This window comes from Plasmodium sp. gorilla clade G2 (assembly GCF_900097015.1).
Source record: "Plasmodium sp. gorilla clade G2 genome assembly, chromosome: 3".
NCBI classification, from domain to species: Eukaryota; Apicomplexa; class Aconoidasida; order Haemosporida; family Plasmodiidae; genus Plasmodium; species Plasmodium adleri (nom. inval.).
In genome coordinates, this window is record NC_041695.1 from 640122 (window position 1) to 661286 (window position 21165).

The 21165-nt window shown below is 20.7% G+C and overlaps 4 protein-coding genes across 4 annotated transcripts; 2 read left to right on the plus strand and 2 right to left on the minus strand.

Moving 5' to 3' along the window:
• Nucleotides 1–114: 114 nt before the first annotated feature.
• PADL01_0317000 (stomatin-like protein) lies at nt 115–1236 on the plus strand (the record flags this gene model as incomplete). The annotated part of the gene is made up of 1 exon (XM_028684658.1): nt 115–1236. One exon carries the CDS (start codon nt 115–117, stop codon nt 1234–1236), a length of 1122 nt encoding a protein of 373 aa, XP_028536584.1.
• Nucleotides 1237–4496: 3260 nt separating this feature from the next.
• On the plus strand, nt 4497–11741 carry PADL01_0317100 (DNA-directed RNA polymerase II subunit RPB1; the record flags this gene model as incomplete). Its single annotated transcript, XM_028684670.1, has 1 exon — nt 4497–11741. One exon carries the CDS (start codon nt 4497–4499, stop codon nt 11739–11741), a length of 7245 nt encoding a protein of 2414 aa, XP_028536585.1.
• Nucleotides 11742–12372: 631 nt separating this feature from the next.
• PADL01_0317200 (conserved Plasmodium protein, unknown function) lies at nt 12373–16000 on the minus strand (the record flags this gene model as incomplete). The annotated part of the gene is made up of 3 exons (XM_028684681.1): nt 12373–15201; nt 15349–15773; nt 15910–16000. The coding sequence occupies 3 exons, from the start codon at nt 15998–16000 to the stop codon at nt 12373–12375; spliced, it is 3345 nt and encodes a 1114-aa protein (XP_028536586.1).
• A 1277-nt stretch (nt 16001–17277) lies between these two features.
• PADL01_0317300 (conserved Plasmodium protein, unknown function) lies at nt 17278–20906 on the minus strand (the record flags this gene model as incomplete). The annotated part of the gene is made up of 17 exons (XM_028684692.1): nt 17278–17458; nt 17555–17625; nt 17744–17810; nt 17903–17984; nt 18096–18165; nt 18250–18390; nt 18512–18583; nt 18695–18768; nt 18858–18963; nt 19058–19137; nt 19251–19308; nt 19458–19508; nt 19608–19671; nt 19848–19890; nt 20014–20112; nt 20244–20439; nt 20550–20906. 17 exons carry the CDS (start codon nt 20904–20906, stop codon nt 17278–17280), a joined length of 1812 nt encoding a protein of 603 aa, XP_028536587.1.
• Nucleotides 20907–21165: the final 259 nt, after the last annotated feature.

A 21165-nucleotide genomic window follows, 5' to 3' on the forward strand; every position in this document is an offset into this window, starting at 1 on the left:
TTGAAATATTAACATATATATAAATATATATGTATAGATATATTTTTTTTTTTCTTATATCGTAAGAGATTTATCAAAATAATTATTATAAGATTTATAAAAATTAATGAGAAGATGAACACTTTTTTTTTAAGTAGATTTAGAGGGGGCACCTTTTTTTTACAAAAGTATGAAAAAATATTAAACCCAGCTAAAGGGTATCATACATATAATTATATTTTTCAAAATAATAAAAATATAATAAACTATAAAAAAAATAAAAATTTGTTTTTATGTGAAAAAAGAAATTTCTATACTAGTAATGATGGAAAAAAATATACAAAAAAGTTTTGGAACCATTTAGGTTTTGTAATTATACCTCAACAAACAGCATATATAGTAGAAAGGTTAGGAAAATATAATAAAACATTATTAGCAGGTATTCATTTTTTAATACCTTTTATAGATAAAATAGCTTATGTTTTTTCATTAAAAGAAGAAACTATTACAATTCCAAATCAAACAGCTATTACAAAAGATAATGTTACTTTAAATATTGATGGAGTATTATATATAAAATGTGACAATCCATATAATTCTTCTTATGCTATTGAAGATGCTGTTTTTGCAGTAACTCAATTAGCGCAAGTTACTATGAGATCGGAATTAGGTAAATTAACCCTTGATGCAACATTTTTAGAAAGAGATAACTTAAACGAAAAACTTGTTAAGGCTATAAATGAATCAGCAAAAAACTGGGGAATAAAATGTATGAGATATGAAATTCGTGATATTATCTTACCTGTGAATATAAAAAATGCTATGGAAAAACAAGCTGAAGCAGAAAGAAGAAAAAGAGCTGAAATTTTACAAAGTGAAGGAGAAAGAGAAAGTGAAATTAATATAGCAATTGGAAAAAAAAGGAAATCGATATTAATAGCAGAAGGACAATCTTTTGCTATCAAAGCTAAAGCTGATGCTACAGCTGAAGCTATAGAAATTATTTCAAATAAAATAAAAAAACTAGATTCAAATAATGCTATTTCTTTACTGGTTGCTGAACAATATATTGATGTTTTCTCAAATATATGTAAAAATAATAACACTGTTATTATACCAGCAGATCTAAATAATATCAGTAGCCTTATTTCACAATCATTGTCTATTTATAATAATATTCAAAATGCAAAAAAGGAAAATAATCAAATTCATACTTTGCCAATTCAAAAACAAATCCATTCTGATATGAACAACTAATTTGATTCAAGTTTTGGAAAATAACAATGTTACACGTGTAATATTTAGGGAATTATATGAATCAATCAATAATATATATATATATATATATTGTTTGTATGTTTTTTTTTTTTTTTTTTTTTTTTTTTTTAGTTGGATAAATTTACCTGATCTGTTCATGCAAAACGGATAAATTAACACACAATAATTGTCGTTCATACGACCTGAACTGTTCATAAAAATTGAATCATGTTCATACAAATTATGCATTTTATATAAAATAAAAAAAATATTTTTATTTATATACTTAATTTCAACGGCAGAGGTTGCACAGTTATTCCTTTTAATATTTAATATTTTTTTTGTTAGGTTTTATTTATTATGATTACATTTTGTTTTTTCACATTTCTTAATAATGTTGATTAATGCTTTTATATCTATAAATGTAAGTATATATATTTTGTTTTACATTCTTATGAATCATAGGGGATGGCAATGAAGCTAGTCTTATTATATATATATATATATATATATACATATATATGTATGTATTATATGTATTTATTTCATTTTATCATTTTCATTTCTTTTCTTTTTTGAACACATTTTTTCTTATTTGTATATTCTTTTTAAAAATATTTGTTATAAAAAATTAATCATAATATGAAAAAAACTATATTTTTATGAAAACATTTTTTTATTATTACATGGAATATACATATATTATTATATCTTGAGGGAAAATATAATAAATAAGTAGTGTATATTATCTACTAAAAAAAAATTATATTCAGTGAAATTTATATTATATATATATATTATATGTGTCCAAAAGAAATATTTAATATTTCCTTTATTCTCCTATATCACATATTCATATTATTTTACAAGTTTAATGGTTTGAATAAAATATAATAATACGATAAAAAATATAAATTCAAAAAAGATAAATGTATGCATAAATAAATACACCTTAATATATATATTATTTATATTTTTATGCGTTGCAAATTTTTTGTAAAAGAAGTACAATGGATTTATAAGTTTTGTCATTTTTTTTTTTTTTTTTTTAATTAAGTTTAAATGCTTATATAAAAAATATAGAAATATATATATATATATATATTATAAATTACTTATTAATAAAAGGTGCACATTTTTAATATTTATAAATATTTGATCTTTTAAATTATTTTTCTCTTTTATTATGTGGAAATGTTAAACTATGATATACTGTTAAAAATATAATTAAAATAAAAATTATACATTTTTTTTTTTTTATGCTTTAATTTATACGTATTTCTTATTATAGATCTACAAATGTTATCATATTTTTTTTTTTTTTTTGACATGTTGAAAAATATATATATAATAATAATGAATAATACGTACAATTTATAACATTAATTTATTAAATATGTCAAAATTGTTATTATATGTAGGCTTTTTGTTATATATATATATATATATATATATATATATATATATATATATTTTATTTTTTTTTTTTTTGTTGTTATTTAAAAATTAAATTATATAAAAAGTTCTACTTTTATTTTGATATAAATAAATGATAATATTTATTTAATATGAATGATTATAATGTTATGTATTTATTATATATAAAAAAATAATAATATATAATAATATATTTTTATTACCTATAATAATTTTAGTGGAAAAAAAAGAGTACAGATTTAATATAAAAATTTTGTACTTCAGTTAAGATCCATAAAATATTATATTATATATATATAATATATAATTAATATATATATTAATATTATAAAAAAAATTTATAATATTATTCTGTTGAAGTGATATCATCTTAATATGATTTATTATATATGTTCAAATAGAAAAACTATAATATTAATATTATAATATATTATATATATATATATTATATTTATGTGAATACCATTTATAATAATATATATATTAATAAATTAATAATAATAATAATAATATATTATTATCACTTATTATATATATAATAATTTATATGTATGTATAATATTTTTATTCTTTATATTATTTCTTTTTTTTTTTTTTTTTTTTTTTTCCCATAAAAATTTGGTGGATGATAGTAAAACTGATTTATAGTTTATTATGATTTTAAAAAAATAATTTTTATTATCCTTTTTTTTTTTCTTTTTTTTTTTTTTTTTTTTTTAAAGAATATAAAATAAACTTTTTATATTTTTTTATATGTATATATTATTACATTGATATATTTATAATTTAATTACATTTATATTATTATTATTTATATATATTATATATTTTTATGAATCCTATTATTTTCTTCATAACATTAAATATATATATTATATATATAATATATTTTTTATGAATTAATAATAAAAAATGAAGGTTTTATTTTTCCATTCCTTAATATAATTATAATAAATTGTGTTTCCACATATATTGAAAATTATATTAAAGGATAATTTTTTATATTATTTATATATGTAAATATGTTTGAATAAAATTATATTTATATGGACCTTATCCTTCTTTTTTTTTTTTTCTTATATCTTTATTCTTTAATTTAGTAGATTTAATTATTTCTTTGTTTATTTTATTTTATTTTTTTTGTGAGACTACATTTTTTAATGATATAAGAGAATAAAGGGTTATTTATATTATTATATGTGAAATATTATATAATAAAAAATTAACAAAAAAAAAAAAGAGGCATATATATATAATGTTGTAATTTTATATAGATTTTTTTAATATGATCTTTAAGTTATACATATATATATATATATATATATATATATATATATGTGTTTATTTATTTTATTTAGCTGTTGTTTCTTATGAAGAGTAAACTATAATATATATATATATATATATATATATTTATATGTTTTATTTGTATATACGTTTTATTAACCCTTCCTTTATATATTAACACTTATAAAAAAAAAAAAAAATTACTTTCAAAATATTTGATTTAAAATCATGTATAAATATAACGAAGATTATATACATTGTAACATGAAAAAAAATTAAAGCAAAAATTAAATTAAAAGAATTACATATATTTATATTTACATACATATATATAATTATTTATTTATTTTTATGGTGATGAGATCAATGGATAGTTATCCAAGTTGAGCAATAGGAAGATTTTTTTTTACCATAAAAAAAAAAAAAAAAAATATTTTTAAATAGAATATAGATATATAATAGAGTCAATAAAATTAATGTAATATAAATATATATATATATATATATATATATATATAATATAATTCTATATAACAATGACGGTAGATTTGAATATTCCATATTCAGCATGTGAATTAAAGAGAGTAAAACGATTAGAGTTAGGTGTTTTAGATCCAGAAATAATAAAAAAGATAAGTGTTTGTGAAGTAGTAAATGTAGATATATATAAAGATGGTTTTCCAAGAGAAGGTGGCTTAAATGATATACGAATGGGTACTATTGATTATAGGACTTTATGTGGTACATGTAATATGAATGTGAAATATTGTCCTGGTCATTTTGGTCATATAGAATTAGCTAAACCAATGTATCATTATGGTTTTATGAATGTAGTATTGAATGTTTTAAGATGTGTATGTTATCATTGTGGTAGATTATTATGTAATGTAAATAGTTCTAAAGTTAAATATATTGAAAAGATTAAAGTGAATAGTTTAAGATTAAGAAAATTAGCTGAACTATGTTTAGGCATAAAGGCATGTGATCATTCTATAGAAGAAGAAGGATTAAATATTAATGATAATTCTTTAAATAATTTTTATAACAATGATTTAAGTAATTTAAATATGAATCAACAAATGGTTTTAAATAAAAGTAATTATACGAACCTATTTGAAATGGTAAGTAAAGAAGATGTAGATTGTGGATGTGTTCAACCTAAATATAGTAGAGAAGGACCAAATATGTATATTCAATTTTTACATAGTAGTGAAGAAGATATTGATGAAAGTAAAAGAAAATTAAGTGCTGAAGAAGCTTTAGAAATATTAAAGAAAATAAGAAAAGAAGAAATGAGTATATTAGGATTTAATTCGGATAGATGTATACCAGCTTCTTTAATATTAACATGTATACCTATACCACCACCATGTGCAAGACCTTATGTTCAATATGGAAATCAAAGAAGTGAAGATGATTTAACTTTAAAATTATTAGATATTGTAAAAACAAATATACAATTAAAAAGGCAAACAGATAGAGGAGCAAAATCACATGTATTACAAGATTTATGTTCCTTATTACAATTTCATATCACAACTCTTTTTGATAATGATATTCCAGGTATGCCCATAGCAACCACCCGATCTAAAAAACCTATAAAAGCTATAAGAACAAGATTAAAAGGTAAAGAAGGAAGATTAAGAGGTAATTTGATGGGTAAAAGAGTAGACTTCTCAGCAAGAACAGTTATAACAGGAGATCCAAATTTAAATATTGATTATATAGGTGTTCCTAAATCTGTAGCTATGACATTAACATTTTGTGAAACTGTAACACCTTTAAATTATGATAATCTAAAGAAACTAGTAGAAAGAGGTCCATATGAATGGCCTGGGGCAAAATATATTATTAGAGATAATGGTACGAAATATGATTTAAGACATGTACGAAGAAATTCAGAGAAACAATTGGAATATGGATATAAAGTTGAAAGACATATGACAGATGAAGATTATATTTTATTTAATAGGCAGCCTTCATTACATAAAATGAGTATTATGGGTCATAAGGCTAAAATATTACCATATTCAACATTTCGTTTAAATTTATCAGTTACATCTCCATATAATGCAGATTTCGATGGAGATGAAATGAACTTACATTTAGCTCAATCACATGAAACCAGATCTGAAATCAAACATTTAATGATTGTGCAAAGACAAATTGTATCACCACAAGGTAATAAACCAGTTATGGGTATAGTTCAAGATTCATTATTGGCTATAAGAAAATTTACAAGAAGAGATAATTTCCTTACAAAAGAAGAAGTAATGTCCTTATTAATTTGGATTCCATATTGGAATCATGTAATACCAACACCAGCAATAATAAAACCAAGGGCATTATGGACAGGTAAACAAATTTTTTCGATGTTATTACAATTTGATGATATGAATATACAAGATGATAAAAATGATATAACTAATAATAAAGCTGGTAGAGATGTTAATATGAATATTAGCAAGGATAGTAGTAAAATCAATAATAGTGGTAATTATTATTATGGTAATTCAACTAATGATAATAATGATAATTATGCAGAAAAGGGAAATGCATTTTCAAGAAGTGGAAATAATCATCCTAATAGTCCTCTATCAATTGTAGATAATATAAATGTAGGAAATGCACAACAAAATGATATCAACCCTACCACCACAAACAATAATAATAATAATAATAATTTTAATAATAATAATATTGGTGGAGGAGTTAATTCATTTAAACGTTTTAATATGGTAAAAATTAATTTAATGAGAGATTCTTCAACATCTTCTAAAGATGATAATCCATATTGTTCAATTAATGATGGTAAGGTTATTATAAAAAATAATGAATTATTAAGTGGTATCATATGTAAAAGAACTGTTGGTTCTTCTAGTGGATCGTTAATTCATATTTTATGGCATGAAATGGGTCCAGATAAAACAAAAGATTTTTTATCAGCATTACAAAAAGTTACAAATAATTGGCTGGAATATGTTGGTTTTACTGTCAGTTGTTCAGATATTATTGCAAGTAATAAAGTATTAGGCAAAGTGCGAGAAATATTAGATAAATCTAAAAGTGAAGTGTCAAAACTTGTTGAAAAGGCACAAAAAGGTGAATTAGAATGTCAACCAGGAAAATCATTATATGAATCGTTTGAAACTAGAGTTAATAATGAATTAAATTGTGCAAGAGAAATGGCTGGAAAAGTTGCATCAGAAAGTTTAGATGAAAGAAATAATATTTTTAGTATGGTGGCTAGTGGATCAAAAGGTTCTATTATTAATATATCTCAAATTATATCATGTGTAGGTCAACAAAATGTTGAAGGAAAAAGAATACCATTTGGTTTTAATCATAGATCTTTACCTCATTTTATTAAATTTGATTATGGTCCTGAAAGTAGAGGATTTGTATCTAATTCATATTTAAGTGGATTAACACCACAAGAAGTATTTTTCCATGCTATGGGAGGTAGAGAAGGTATTATTGATACTGCATGTAAAACATCTGAAACAGGGTATATACAAAGAAGATTAATAAAAGCAATGGAAGATGTTATGGTGCAATATGATAGAACTGTGAGAAATTCATATGGAGATATTATTCAATTTTTATATGGAGAAGATGGTATGGCAGGTGAATATATAGAGGATCAAGTTTTAGATTTAATGAAATTAGATAATAAAGAAATTAATAAATTATATAAATATAATTTTGATGAAGAACCATATGGAAAAGATTTTTATATAGGTAATAAAAATGATGGTAGTAGAAATCCATCATATATAGATTATAATAAACAAAATATATTAAATCAAGAATTTGAAGAATTATATAAATGTAAAAATTATTTATGTAAAGAAATATTTCCAGATGGAGATATAAGACAACACTTACCAATAAATATGAATAGACTTATTGAATATGCAAAATCTCAATTTCCATGTATACCATTCGTAAGTAATAATAATAGTAGCAACAATAATAATAATAGTAGAAAACTTATGGAGAAGGGCAATTTATCATCTACACATAATCCTTTGGAACGTAAAAATAGAAATAGAAGAAAAAGAAGAAGGAGAAAAAATAAATTTGATAAATATAAAAATGAAAATAATGAACTTATGTCTGAAATTAAAAAGGAGTATGAAAATAATGATCTTAATAATATGATAATAAGTAAAGGAGATCAATCACCTTTTAAAGGTATGGATGAATTTCATATGGGTGATGCAGATAATGACATGGGATCTGATATAGACAATAATAATAATTATGATAATGATGATTATGATGATGATGATGATAATTATGATGATGATGACGATGAGAATTATGATGATGATGATGATAATTATTCAGATAATATTAATATAGGAGCAAAAAAATATTATGGAAATACCATAAAATATAATTATGATGAGAATTCCATGTTAAATCCTATTGATGTAGTACATAAAGTTAATAATTTCTTAGAAAAATTAGTAATAATTAAACAAATAAATAGTAATGATACTTTATCAGTTGAAGCTCAAAATAATGCTACTATTTTGTTGAAAGCACATTTAAGAACTTATTTGAATTCAAAACTTTTAACTCAAACACATAAAATTAGTGTTAAAGGATTAGATTGGTTATTACAAGAAATAGAAAAAATATTTTATAAATCTTTATGTCATCCAGGAGAATGTGTAGGAGCTTTAGCTGCTCAATCAATTGGAGAACCTGCAACTCAGATGACTTTGAATACATTTCACTTTGCTGGTGTGGGTTCAAAAAATGTTACATTAGGTGTTCCAAGATTAAAAGAATTAATAAATATAGTAAAAAATGTAAAAACTCCATCAACAACAATATATTTAGATGATATGGTTTCGAATGATCAACAAAAAGCTAAAGATATTCTAACCAAATTAGAATATACTACATTGAAACAATTAACTTCGCATGCACAAATTATTTATGATCCTAATACAACTACAACTATTTTAGAGGAAGACAAATCTTGGGTTAACGAATTTTATGAATTTCCAGATGAAGATGATACTCAATATTCTCTAGGTGAATGGGTATTAAGAATACAATTAACAAATATACATGTAAATGAAAAAAAATTAACTATGAAAGAAATTGTTTATATTATATATTCTGTGTTCTCAAGTGATGAATTAGATATTATATATACAGATGATAACTCAGAAGATTTAGTTTTAAGAATTCGTGTGAAATATTTAAATGGTGAATACAATTTTATGAATTATGATGCTGTAGATCATCATAATGAACAAGTTGACGAACAAGAAGAAGAAGATGAAAACATAGTTGATAATGACAGAGGTAATTTTGATGAAGGAAAAAATAGTACTCATCCTCATCATGATTATGATAACAATAGCACAAATATATTTAAGTCTAAGGTAAAAAATAATATATCATCAGATATAAATACTAAGAATGAAGATAATATCAGTATAAATAGTGGTAACAATGAAGAGGTAAACAATATTAGTTCCTCACCTGTTCCAAATAATATTTATAATAATAATAATAATAATGATGTTAAAGTGAAGAATATCAAAAAAGAAGATGGAAGTGGAGATGATGATTCTAATGCATCAGATTTGTTTGGAAATAAAAACAGCCCAAATGAAGATAACAGCATGAACAATGATAATAATGATAATAATAATGATGAGGTTGACGATTTTGATGACGAGGGTGATGACTTTTTGTTTGGTGAAAATAATGTATCTCCAAAAAATACGAAAGATGGAAAAAATAAGAATACAAACAAAAGTAACAATAATAATAATAATAATAATAGTAATGAGAACAAAAAACAAAAGAAGGGAAATAATAATAATAGTAATACTTATGATGATGATGATGATGATAACAAGAGTGATATAACAATCAAAGAGGATGATGACATGGTATTTATGAAAACAAACAGCAAAAATGCAGAAGACGATTTAGAACTTAAGAATAAGAATCATATTGGACATAATATTTCTAGAGAAGATACAGAAGATACGTTTTTAAAAAAACTAATGGAACAATGTTTATCCACATTAAAATTAAGAGGTATTGAGAATATAACTAAAGTATATATGAGAGAGGAATCAAAAATAACATACGATTCAGAGAATGGAAAGTTTGTTAGAAGTTCACATTGGGTATTAGATACTGATGGATGTAATTTAGAGAATATATTTTGTGCACCACAAGTAGATTTTAAAAAAACAGTATCTAATGATATTGTAGAAATATTTGAAGTATTAGGTATAGAAGCTGTAAGAAGAGCTTTATTAAAAGAATTAAGAACTGTTATATCATTTGATAGTTCTTATGTTAATTATAGACATTTATCAATATTATGTGATGTAATGACACAGAAAGGTTATTTAATGTCTATAACAAGACATGGTATAAATAGAGTAGATAAAGGACCATTGATTAAATGTAGTTTTGAAGAAACTGTTGAAATATTATTAGAAGCAGCTGCATTTGCTCAGGTAGATAATTTGAAAGGTATTACAGAAAATATAATGTTAGGTCAATTATGTAAAATAGGAACTGGTTCATTTGATATAATTATAGATAATCAAAAATTGAATGATGCTAATCAAAATTTAGAAACTATTCAAGATTTAACAAGTGCTGGATTTACAACACCAGATAGTTTACATGTTATAACACCTGATGGTTTACAATCACCAGTAGCAATTAATACTATTAATTCTCCTTTACCATTTTCACCAACATATAATGCAAATTTATTATCACCTACAGCACCTATAGATAATGTTAATAGTTTATTATCACCACAATATAATTTACAGAATTATGGAGATAATGTAATGTCTCCATCATCTAAAGATATAAATAATTTAGATACATTAAAATTAGGTGGTAAATTTTCACCAACACAATCACCTAAATCCCCAACATCTGTTATACATTCCCCATTCTCACCTTTTGATCATCAAAACCAACAACCAGTAGATGCAACTAATTTATTATTTTCACCTAAAAATAATAATATTATGAATTATAATGTATTTTCACCTAATCCAAATATGAATAATAATATTATTCAATCACCTAATATATATTCACCTAATCCTATGTTAGATATTTTTTCACCTAAACCTCAAATTAATCATAATATTTATTCACCTTCATATTCACCAACATCACCTACATATAATGCAAATAATGCTTATTATTCACCAACATCACCAAAAAATCAAAATGAGCAAATGAATGTAAATTCACAATATAATGTTATGTCACCAGTTTATTCAGTAACATCACCAAAATATTCGCCAACCTCACCAAAATATTCGCCAACATCTCCAAAATATTCGCCAACCTCGCCAAAATATTCACCAACCTCGCCAAAATATTCGCCAACCTCACCAAAATATTCGCCAACCTCACCAAAATATTCACCAACCTCACCAAAATATTCGCCAACCTCACCTGTTGCACAAAATATAGCTAGTCCAAATTATTCACCTTATTCAATAACATCTCCAAAGTTTTCACCAACATCTCCAGCATATTCGTTAAGTTCACCTGTTTACGACAAAAGCGGTGTAGTGAACTCACATCAGCCTATGTCACCTGCATATATTTTACAATCACCTGTGCAGATAAAGCAAAATGTTCAAGATGCCCATATGTTTTCACCTATTCAGCAGGCACATATAGATGAAGCAAAAAATGACGACCCATTTTCACCAATGCCATACAACATAGACGAGGACGAAATGAAGGATGAATGAAGGCAAATATGTAGCACGAAGTAATTAACCATAATAAATAAAAAAAAAAAAATATATATATATATTTATATATTTATATATTTTTTTATTATTCCTTCTTTTTGTTACTATTATTTCAATTACATATTTTATTTTTTATCAATTTTATTTTATTTTTTATCAATTTTATTTTATTTTTTATCAATTTTATTTTATTTTTTTTTTTTGTGTTGAAATGTGTAATATACATATGAAATTCTAAACATTAAGTGTCGCAATTGAATTTATATATATATATATATATATATATATATGTGTAATGTCTTTTTTGCCTTAAAAAAAAAAAAAAAAAAAAAAAAAAGAACAAATATAATATATACATACATATATATATATGTATATACATATATTTTTTTTTCATTTGAACAAAAAAAAATTAAGAAAATTGTAAGTGTAATAAAAACAAGTCCTTTAATTAAAAAATAAAAAAATAAAAATAAATACAAACATATAAATATATAAATATATTAATATATATATATATATAAGTCCATTTCAATATATGGATAAACAAAACATTGAACACACATATAATGTGTTTGATATGCATATTTTTATGTTTCCAAAAAAAAAAATACATATTTCCTTTATTTTAACAATTTTCATTTTTTAAACATATAATTATATAAACATAATTATCAAATAAATCAAATAAATGATATTGTGGTAAAATAATATTTAAGAAATCATTTCTTATATCACTTATAACATTTTTGATATCGCTAGCTGAACGTTGATATATATTACCTTTGTGGTAAACAATTTCTCTTCCTTTATTAGATACGACATATGCATTAATATGTGACATGGGTGAAATTTTATGTAACATATCCATTTTTAATCTTTTTTTGATAGTACTACTTTCATCTGTAGTTTCAATAACAATATATGCACTTTCATTTTTAATTTTATATTCTTTTAATGTTATTAAGGTTTCTAAAAAGAAAGATCTACTAGAATAAATGATCTGATTTGTATTTACATCTCTTAATACCTCAATTTTAATAATTGTTCTACATGTAAAAAAAAGTGGTGTATATGGCATGCTAGGTAAATTTTTTTGCCCATAAAAAATATATAACTTTAAAAATTCATTCTTCTCTAATATCACTCCTAATCTTTTCTGTACTAAGAATTCAAAAAAATTAATAAATTTTATTTCCTCTAATAAATGTTTTTGAAATAGTCGCATATATTTTTGATTATGATTTTTTAAAAATCCAATCTGTTCTGTTATTTCGTCATGTTCTTCATCTGTAGGTTTATTATTTTCATCTTTATTATCATCCCCACTTTCTTCTTTTGCAACCATTTGTGTGTCCTCCCCACTTTCTTCTTTTGTATCCACTTGTTTGTCCTCTCCACTTTCTTCTTTTTCATCCACTTGTTTATCCTCTCCACTTTCTTCTTTTTCATCCACTTGTGTGTCTTCTCCACTTTCTTCTTTTTCATCATTATCATTATCAATATCATTATTGTCTTCCTCATTTTCTATATCATTATTATTAACTTCATCGAAATTATTATAATCTCCCCCTTTGTCTAAACTTTGAACACTTGCAGGAGATTTTGGAATATAACTTTTAGCCAAAACATTGAGGGAATCACAATAACGGAACGTTTTATAAACCTTCATAATTTCAGGTAGCTGACCCAAAAAGTTGATAGATACATTTCTACCTTTTAAGTTAGGATACTTTTTATGAATACGATGATCATTATCATTAATAGATTCAACAATATTTAAATAACTTTCAAAAATATGAGAAACTATGGAATAATAATGTTCTTTTTTAACAACTTTAAATGATTCATGATAAGCTACATAATATGTATTTAAATAATCATCAATATTTTGCATATTAATAAAATCGCTAGATTTATTCGAACCTTGTGTTGAATTTAATAATTTAAAACATTGATCACTATGTGAAAAACTATCATTTTTATTTTGCGAGTAATTTTTTTCTATATCATTGGAGAAGGGATGTGTATAAGCACTGCATTTATTTGAAGCATCTTCATTATTAAAAATATTATTATTATTATTATTATTTAAATTGTTTGTATTATTAGTGTTATTATTATTTATATTATTATTATTTATATTATTGATATTATTATTATTATCCATATTATTTGTATTATTATTATTATTATTATTATTATTATTATTTATATTATTTGCATTAGTTATATTATTATTATTTATATTATTTGTATTATTATTATTATTATTATTTGTATTATTATTTGCATTAGCATCACTTGTTATATTACTGATAGTATTAGTTGTATTACTAGCCAGATTCATGTTGCTTATACGATTTATATCATCCTGCGTATTGTTAATAGCTCCAATACCTGTCTTATTTTTCAATAATTTATTTTGATTAATCTGAAAGAATTTTTTTAATTCATTTTTTAAAGCGAGATGACTTTTTAAAATAAATGTATTTTTATTAACATCATTTATTAATTGAAAAATTCTGTTATTACATCTTGTACTTTTATTACATAATATATTTATAATTTCTTCATATGTATATGAAGATAAGAATTTTTTATAATATTCTTTCTGTGAATCAAAAAAGATATTTTTTTTCCTAATAAATAATAATGGATCTATATTTTTATTATATTTTTGTAGAGTATCATTTTGTTTTTTTTCTTCTTTTATATCTTTCTTTATTTTTTTTTTATAATATTTATCATGAAACATATTATTTTGATAAATAGAATTATTTTTTTTTTCAAAATGAAAAAGCATATCTTGGATTTTACTTCCATCAACATTACGATTACTTTCATGAAAAAAACTTTTTATATCTTGTTGAATATCTAAATAGATATTACTTGATAATACATTATATTTTACAACATAATTATCAATACATACTAATATATGATTCACATTTTTTCTTTTTTTCCCTTTTTTTTCTATTAACAAATCTACATTTTTTATTATTACATCTAATATATAAAGATCTAAAACAACATAATAATTAAAATAATTTAATTCATATTCTTGAATAAGAGGATCTTTTAAATATATATAGACATTTAAAACATTCTCATCTTTTTTTTCTTTCAAATAATTATGTAAAAAATTAAAATACATAAAATTATTTTTAAAAAATAAATTACTGTCATAATTTAAAACATTTATTTTCTTTTTGTTTAACATAAAATCATTTATTATATATGTTGAAAATACTTCAAAATTACTATTATTATTAACATAATCTATAGCACTTGTTTCAAACATTTGCATATTTAATTCACTTTCGCTTTTTAAAAAACTAGATTTAGTAATTATTATATCGTTTAATCTTTTATGCATATCAAACATTCTTTTTTTTAGATCTTCTAAATATTCCTTTAATTCTATAACATTTTTTTTCTTCTCCTTATCTAATTTCTAAACAACACAAATAAAAAAAAAATAAAAAATAAAAAATAAAAAATAAAAAAATAAAAAATAAAAAATAAAAAAAATGTAATAGTATATATATATATATATATATATATATATATATTTTTATTTATTATTTTTTTTTTTGTTTACCTTCTTGTTAAGATCTGTTATTAAATCAATTTTTGCTAATAAATTTTTATACACAAAATTAAGATAATAAATATTTTCTCTCTGGAAATTATTTACAGTATCCTTAAACATTTGCAACTTTGTATCTTTTAATTTTTCAATATATTCAGAATATCTTTTTAATTTCTTTTCATTATTTAAATATATTTGATTTAATATATTTTCATTAAACTCATATGATTCATATAATTCTGTATCATCTTGTACTATATGTTCTAATTTTGTTAATATGTCTTTTTTAAAATCTACAATATAATTATTAACATCTTCCAAAAAATGAACCACCTCTAAAATATTATGAACTAGCCATTCTAATTTACGTGGTACAGGTGAAACGAATTCCTTTTTTTGCACACTCGGCAAAATATTCTTCGATACATATAATTCTAAAAAGAAAGTCAATCATTAAATATATAAATAAAAATATATATATATATATATATATATATATATATATATGTATGCACCATATGTATATTTTTTTTTTTTTTTTTTTTTTTTTTTTTCTTTTCTTTGTCTTACTCTTATCGCAATATATGTACTTTGTATTAAAACATAATTGTATTATATAATAAATCAAAAATATATATAAACTTATATATATATTATTCATTCTTTCCCTCTCTTCTTTTTCCCTTTTATATATATATATATTTTTTTTTTATATAATTATTCACATTTAATTATTTCAGAATTTTTTTTACAATATTTATGTAATATAAAAAATTCTTAAATAGGTGTTTATTTTTTTTTTTTTTTTTTCATATTTACATATAAACATATACAAAATGAATAGTTAATTTGATATATTTACATATTCTTAAACATGTGTTTATATATATATATGTAATCACAAAAATGTAGTTTCAATATTTTTATAAAAAGTTATACATGGTGATATACTGTACAAAAATAAATATATACATATTCATCATGTCCAAAGGTGAAAAAAAAAAAAAAAAAAAAAAAATTAAATTAAATTATAACATATGATATTATATATATATATAAATACATATATATGTATTATATTATAATTATCAATCCTGTTAATGAAACGGATACAAAAATACTATTTTTTTTTTCATAATAATATAAAACTTTATAAAATATTCTTTATAGTCTCTACACTTGATTCAATTCTCTTCAATATATTATCTACAGGGATATTATATATATATATATATAAATATATGTAAAATTAAAGAAGAGAAAAAAACATACAAAAAAAAAAAAAAAAAAACATAAAGGTAAATATATAATAAATATTATGTATATTATTATATATAAATTAAAAATCAAAATACAATATGTTTATATAATACTATTGTATATAATAAAATTACAAAATATATAAATAATATTTATATAATAATATATTATATGATATTATTATATAAATAAAAATAAATAACAAAAAAAAAAATAAAAAAAAAAAAAAAAAAAAAAAAAAAAATTCTCGTACATATTGTATATAAATATCTTTTTATATGTAATGAATAATACTGAAATTGTAATAAATATATTTTTATATATATATAATATATATAGTTGAGGTTTAGAAAAATAAAGCATATAATATATATATATATATATATATATATATTTTTATATATGTATCATGAATAGTTCTTAAAAAGGACATAAAAAAAATATATTTAATATATATATATATTATATATATATGTAATAAAAAATAAAATATAATAAATACATATATATATATATATAATACTTATGAATACAAAAAGCAATTAATTATTTAATTTTTTTTAATGAAAAGTATCAAGATATTTAATTTAACAAAATAAATATAAACGTAATAATAATATATATATTTATTATAATATTATGTATAATAAAAAAATATGAAGCATTAACAGAAAATCTTTAAAACATTTTATTTCTCATAACATGTTTATTTCTTACATTTTTTTTTTTTTTTTTTTTACCTGTATTACTTAGTAATTTACTTTGTATATGCATATACTTTTGTTTTGTTTTTTTATCCTTTTCGTTGTTATTTTCTTCAATAATGTTATTATTATATTGTACTTTTTTTTGTAACAGCCTTCAAGTGAAGAAAAATATATAAAGAATATCAAACATATAAAATGTTCACTTCATATAAAATTAACAATATCATATATTTTTTTTTTTATGTAACCTTTCATTCCTTTCATTTATTCTTTGCAACATTTCTTCAGACAGCACATTTTTTTGTCGTTTTTCAGTCTTCTATCAAAAAAAAAAAATATATATATATATAAATATATATATATATATATATTATTTATACAACGCTTTATATATGTTCTAATTTTTTTTTTTTTTTTTTTCATCTTATAAAATTAACGTTTTTTTTTATTTCCTCCTTTTTGATGCTAAGTTGTTCTTGTATTATTTGTTTCTTTTTCTTAATACTAAAAAGAAAAATATATAAATATATATATTATGAATATGGATAAATTTATATAATTTTAATTTTCATTTTTTTTTATATTTTTAGTTCTACTCTTCTCTTAATTTTTTATTTATTTTCATTTCTTCTTTTTTAGTTTGTTCCTTCTCTTTAATTTTGCTTTCTGTTTCTTGTTCTGTTAACCATTTCAAAATTGAATGAACATATATATTATATAATTATGTATTTACATGTGTATGTTTTATTTATTATTATTATTTTATTTTTGATTTGCTATTTCCTTTACTCTTTTTCTCTTTCCACTGCTGTATCATAAATTTCTTTTCTACATCTTTGATGCTGTTTTTTTTTTGCTCCTGCTCCATTTTTTAAATAATATATTGTGAGAAAATGAATAGTTATCTACCTGTGCATGTTATTTTTATGTTTACTATACTTACGTTTATATTAATGATATTAATTGTATTAATATATTTATTCTTCAAATTGTTATAGATGAGAAATTCTTTGTACCATGTAATATGCTCAAGTATTTCTTCCTCACTCTTGTTTATACAATTTTTTAATATATTGATGATGATCTTTTTAATAATATAAAAACATATATAATATATATATATATCTATTTTATTATTATATAAAGAAAGAGAATATGAAATAATATTACTATCCTGGTTATTATTATTTTATTTATATTATTACTTCATCTCCTAAACTGATATTACTTTCATATACCCTCATAAAATAATTATTTTCATCATCATTCCATTTACCCTATAACATTGATAACAATATATAACCAAATATAAAAAGTCAACAAGTAATAATATATAAATATATATATTTTAGTATGTCGATCATTTAATATATATATTTTTGTTGTACTGTTTTTCCTCCTATGTCTTCAATATGATTTCTTGTTTCTACCAGCTTTTGAATTATTCCATATACACCCTTATCTGAAAAAAAAAAAAAAAAAAAAAAAAAAAAATTATAAATTTAAATACATATACACAATTATTAAATATATATAATATTATTTATTTACCTATATTGGAAGACATATAGTTATCCTCTAAATATTTCAGAATCCCTTCATCAACTGAAACTTCATGTTTCATAATTAGCATATATAGGGTAATATTTATATTATTCTAAGGAGCAATGAAATAATATAAACATGAAAAATATAATGTACATATCTATATATATATATCTTATATATATATGTGTGTGTCCATTTGTTACTTCTTCTATGCTTTTTTCTTTAAAATCATCAAAAATATTTTTTGATAAAATGAAGTACTCCTTTTCATTCAAATCGGAAACTGACGTGAATTTACAAATAATAAAAAAATAAAATATATATATATTTATATATATATATATTTATTTTTTTTTTTTTTTTATTATTAATTTTTTTCTTATATTTATGGCTTACCAGAAGAACTTATGTTCTTCTTATATTCGGATATTGTTTTTTGTAAAGTGTATAACCACTATATATAAAATATATATAATATAAAACTGGTAAATATGATATATACATATATTTATTAAATATAATGTAAATAGCAGATGTCATTTAAAAAAAAATATATATAATACATATTATATATATATATATATGTACTTATGTATGTATAACCTCCTTATATTCATTATCTAAAAAGTCCTTATGTTGCTTAATACTCCTTCTCTGCAATAATTAAAAATTGCGTATATATTAAAAATATGGTTTATAACAAAGGCTATCTTATTATTTTATTTTTTTATATGTGCTTATTTTTTATATGACGTTCAACAAATTAATATGATCTTTGTTTATCATCTTGTTTATTTCTTTGTCTAATTTACGAAACCTATTCAAAAATATTTAATTCTCATTGTATTAGCAATAAGTATATATATATATATGTAAATATTATGATATATATTATATAGAAATATAAAAATTATAAGAACATAAAATATGATTATATGAATATATAAAATAAGATCATAAGTATAATAGATTTTTTAAATGCTTAAGAGTTACGAGGAAGTTAAGTATCGATATTTTATTTTCCATTCATTAATATCTATTAGAATAAAAAAAAAAAAAAAAAATGAAATAATAAATAATAAAATACTGTAATAAACATATATAAAAACATATAATCCATAGTTTTCATAAACAATTTATACTTATTTTATTTTTATACTTTGAACATCCATATAAAAGAGGTCATTTTTTGTTGTATTAAAGTCCATAGTGTTTTGAAAAGATATTTTATCATAAGTATCATGTAGAGGTAATTCTCCTATTTTAATATATTTCAAAAAGGAAGTATAAAATTACATTTACACATTATTATATGATTGTATTATTTTGTTTTATATGAAATTATTTTAATTGTTTATATATATATGTATATAAATTCATTTGATTAACTTTTTTCCTCCTGAGTTTCTTTTTGATTTTCAGGGATAGCTATTTCATTTTTCTCTTCCTGTTCAACTTGAGGAATATTATTTTCTTCACAGTTTGATATATCATATTCTTCTTCCTTTTCTTCTACATTTAAATTTTCTAAATCGTTGCATTCTTGTTGTGATTCATCTTTATTTCTTTCCTCACTTAATGATATCTTTGAATTTGAAAAAAGAAAATTAAATAAAATAATAACATTTTATATTATGAAAATTAACTGTATGATCAAAATTATGATTATTTGTTATATATATATATATATATTACATCATCAGATGCATTATCAAGATTATTATTAAAATTAACTTCTTCAGGTATTGAACATATATTTTCCTTTAAACTATCGTTTAAAACATTTTTATCTGCTTCTTCCTCATTTAAGCTTTTCAAATTATCATCTGACAAAATAAGATTCTCTTCACTATCTAAAAAACTCTCCTGTTCACATTCATTATTAGACAAGCTACTGTTCATTTTATTTTTTTCTGAATATTGATCCTCTTGTTCCTTCAGTTCTTGCTCTACAGTATTCATATATTTCATAATTATTTTATTCTTATTATTGCATTTTTTATCATCATTTTCAAATTTATATTTAGAGAATGAGTTCAAATTTTCCTTCATACTTATTACTTTTTTAAGTCTTAATGAAAGAAAAAAATAAGGGTGTGAACAAGTTCTTTATGTTTTTATAATATAAAACAATAAGAATATAGATGGCACAATATTATGTAAATCCATAAAGATAAAGGAAAATTGTTATGATTTTACATTTTCATTTAAGAAATTACATATAAATAAATATAAATATATATATATATATATATATATATATATATATATATATATATATGTATATATTTTTCCCTTTATTTAAAATATA